Below are 3,606 nucleotides of genomic sequence, written 5' to 3' on the forward strand. Positions count from 1 at the left end.
TTCTCACATCACCATTCCCTCAATCACCGATCGAAGCATAAACGTCCTTGTCAACTGCGCCAGGACTAACTCGCTTCTTACCAACCACTTCCTCTTCACCCGGAAAATCCAAAAAACTGATAAATGCAGCACATGTCCCGATCAAATCGACACATCCTTGCACCGCCTCGACTACTTCCCCAATTTTGACAAGATCCGGAAAAAAATTCTAAACGATTATCTTATCAACACACCAACTAACGCCAAGATCTCCAATTACCTCAACCTCTCTCCTCCCGCCTCCTGTCAGGAGGCCTTGATCACCTACTTCAAAGAGTATTGTAAAATGTTCCGCTACTAGCGGGCGCCACCTCCGCTACCGACAATAATCACCTACTCGTTAATGCCTGTCCTCACCGCTAGAGGACGGCCAGCCACAAATATACGTCGGCGGGACGCTACGAAGCAGGCGTTCAACTTCCCACATTAGTAAGAAGAAGAACAAGGCGATTTAAGTAGAGGAACGGACAGGTGATGTGTCGGAGAGAGAGCCATTATTGTGCTTAATTCTCCATATAAACACTTTTAAGAAGAAGATAACGGGGGGAAATGGCAAACAGAACGGTGAAAGATGCTCACTCCATAAGAGGAACGAATCCTCAGTATCTTATAGAGAAGATCATTAGATCTAGGATCTATGATTCCAGGTATTGGAAGGAAGAATGCTTTGCTCTTACAGGTAAGTCTATAATGTCAACATGTCATAATAAATGCTTCTTATATTTTTGTTTAATTATTAAAATTTACGATGTAATCTGAGCTTTACTAAATTTCTAAAATATATTTCAAATTATGTATGCACAATAAGAATATATACACATAATTAGCAAATGAAAATATATCTTATTGTCATTTGGGTTAATGTCTAGATACGTATTCCGTCATGGCGGCTCATCTCTGATTCAAGGAAACAGTGGGGACGCACGTTCTAACCTAACCTAACCTATTCTAATAAATTAGCATAATTATTAACAATCAAATTATTAGAATAGAATAGGTTAGGTTAAATTATGTTAGAACGTGCGTCCCCACTGTTTCCTTTCTTTTGTTTGCTGGAATCAGAGATGAGTCGCCATGACGGTTTACGTATCTAGACATTAACCGTCATTTGCTATTTATGTAAGCTATATACGTTTTATGCATCTATAAGTATGGTTTGATTATAAAACTCAATAGGGACAAGTTGGAATATTTTTAATTTCTGTACCTTGCATTTTTCAGGCATCAATATTTATACACCCTTTTGTAATGATAATTACAGTTGTAATTTCTTTTTGTGTACAAAATAAACTTACTTTTAAATAGATTAGGGGTTTTTTTTTTAGTTACGAATTAGAAATCCATTAGTATGTATTCAAGATGAAAATTTGGAATGTTCTCTGGATCAGTGTTCTGCAACCTTTTTCTACTTGCAACACATCCATTTAACACGGTACACCAAAATGTTATTACCCTAAAATACGTATGATATGATACTATTAATAGAATTATATAATGTTACTAACCTATTATCATTATTATTATTATTGTGTTGGGTTTAGTGGGTTACTCGGTTCATACCGGTGGCTGAGTACTATGCCGGACCAGAGTCAAGGCATAGCAACCAAAAACTAAAATTAAATAAGTGTGTCAGTGTCTGTATTCAGGAATTTCCTAACAATGTGGCATGTATTCAATACAGTAGCCTTCTGTAGTGTGATGTATGTATTTCTATTCAATAGTAATGTTCCCTTTTGTGTAGTGTGTGTGGTATCACACCTGTACAGGAGAGAACAACAGGTACAATAAGCACCCTATCCATCCTCCACAGATGCCTTATTTCCTGGGCGAGTTCTGTGTACTTGCTAATTTTTTCAGTGCATGTGTTTTGTACATTGTGAGTGTTTGGAATGGCTATGTCTATAATGTATGTGATTTTATTGTGTTTGTCAATGAGTGTGATGTCTGGTCTGTTGTGGTAAATTGTTTTATCTGTGATTATGGCTCTGTCGTAATACATTTTGTGCGTGTTATTTTCCAATACTGTCTGTGGAATATACTTGTAGTATGGTTCGTGGATGTCTGCCAATTTGTGTTTCTTTGCAAGCTCTTGGTGTATTATATTTGCTACTTGATTGTGTCTATGTAAGTAATCTGTCTGTGCCAAGAGCTTGCAACCAGAGATGTAATGTGTTGTATAGTTTCTGGCATGATGTGACATTTTCTGCATGTGTCATTTGTGAGTGTTGTATCTTTGAGTATGTGTTTTTTGTAGTTTTTGGTGTTTGACCTAATCCTGTATGGCAATCATGAATCCTTCCATCTCCCCAAAGAGGCATCCCCGATCTAACCAGCTGTTTGACGCAGTTTTGTCAACAAACTCCTGGGCCAGGTCATAAGGATGCCTGCCATGGAGTGCCTTTCAAGCCCACGATTGCTTAATGATGTCTATGCTTTTTATATGTTGGATCATGTCTGTATGATGTGAGTGTAAGTTTAATGGTGTGTTATTTGAGTCTGCTAGAGTTACTGCTTTATATAACTGTGATGTTTCTTGTAGAAAAACTCTCGCAGTGACTGTGTTTGTAGTGAAGGTTAACTATGTCAATCAGGCCACGTCCGCCTTCTTTACGTGGAAGGGTTAATCTTTCTGTGGCGGATTTAGGATGATGTTGTTTATGCTTAATAAGTGTTGTTCTTGTTTTTCCTTTGGAGTTGCTCGAGATCCGTGTGAGTCCAATGTATAACTCCAAAAGAGTATGTGAGTACTGGGATGACATATGTGTTTATTGCTTTAACTGTGTATTTTGCATTTAACTGTGTTCTAAGTATAGCGTTTAACCTACTTTGGTGTTCTTTAATTAATCGTTGCTTTATTTGTGTATGTTCTGTTAGTTTGGCCTGTTGGAATCCTAAATACTCGTAGAACTCGCCCTCTTCCATGGATTCAATAATGTCTCCATTTCCAAGTGCAAAATCTTCTTTCTTCAGGATTCCTTTTTCTATGTGAAGTGTTTTGCATTTGTCTAAGCCAAACTCCATTTGTATGTCCTTGGTGTATGAATGTGTGATTTGTAGGAGTTGCTGAAGTTGTTTTTGTGTGGATGCATAAAGTTTTGTTGTCCATGTACATATGATGTAACAGCGTAAACTGTGTTGTTTTTTCATGTCTGATATTGTAGCCATATTGCGTGTTGTTTAACATGATGGATAATGGATTCAGGGCTAGGCAGAACCAGAGAAGACTCAAGGAATCTCCTTGAAAAATTCCTAGTCTAATGAATATTTGGTTTGTTTGTATGGAAGTGTTAATAACCCTGAGATGTAGTGTTGTTCTGCAGTGCTGCATAGTATTTTGGAAGAATGCAATGAATGATGGATGTATTTTGTACATGTGTAGAATATGTAGCAGCCAACTGTGTGGAACACTGTCTAATGCTTTTCTGTAGTATATACATGCCATGTGTATGTTTCTGTGTTGTTGTGTGCTTGCCATAGAATGACTGAATCTATGAGTAACTGTTGTTTGCATCCCCTGTGATTTCTACGGCAACCTTTTTGTTGTTCTGTAAGAATGTCGTGTTCTTC

At 37.5% G+C, this 3,606-nt stretch overlaps 1 protein-coding gene across 1 annotated transcript in view; it reads left to right on the forward strand.

The window, feature by feature from the left end:
• Positions 1-395: 395 nt before the first annotated feature.
• The window catches only part of LOC111620026 (pre-mRNA-splicing factor 38A-like), a 19,329-nt gene continuing 16,118 nt past the window's right edge, over positions 396-3,606 (forward strand). The window contains 1 exon segment of the mRNA XM_023361870.1: positions 396-718. Coding sequence (XP_023217638.1) covers positions 589-718 — 130 coding nt within the window. The 5' untranslated portion in view covers positions 396-588.

Source organism: Centruroides sculpturatus, unplaced genomic scaffold, assembly GCF_000671375.1.
Source record: "Centruroides sculpturatus isolate CEXI.00-Female unplaced genomic scaffold, Cexi_2.0 scaffold12, whole genome shotgun sequence".
Classification (NCBI taxonomy): domain Eukaryota; kingdom Metazoa; phylum Arthropoda; class Arachnida; order Scorpiones; family Buthidae; genus Centruroides; species Centruroides sculpturatus.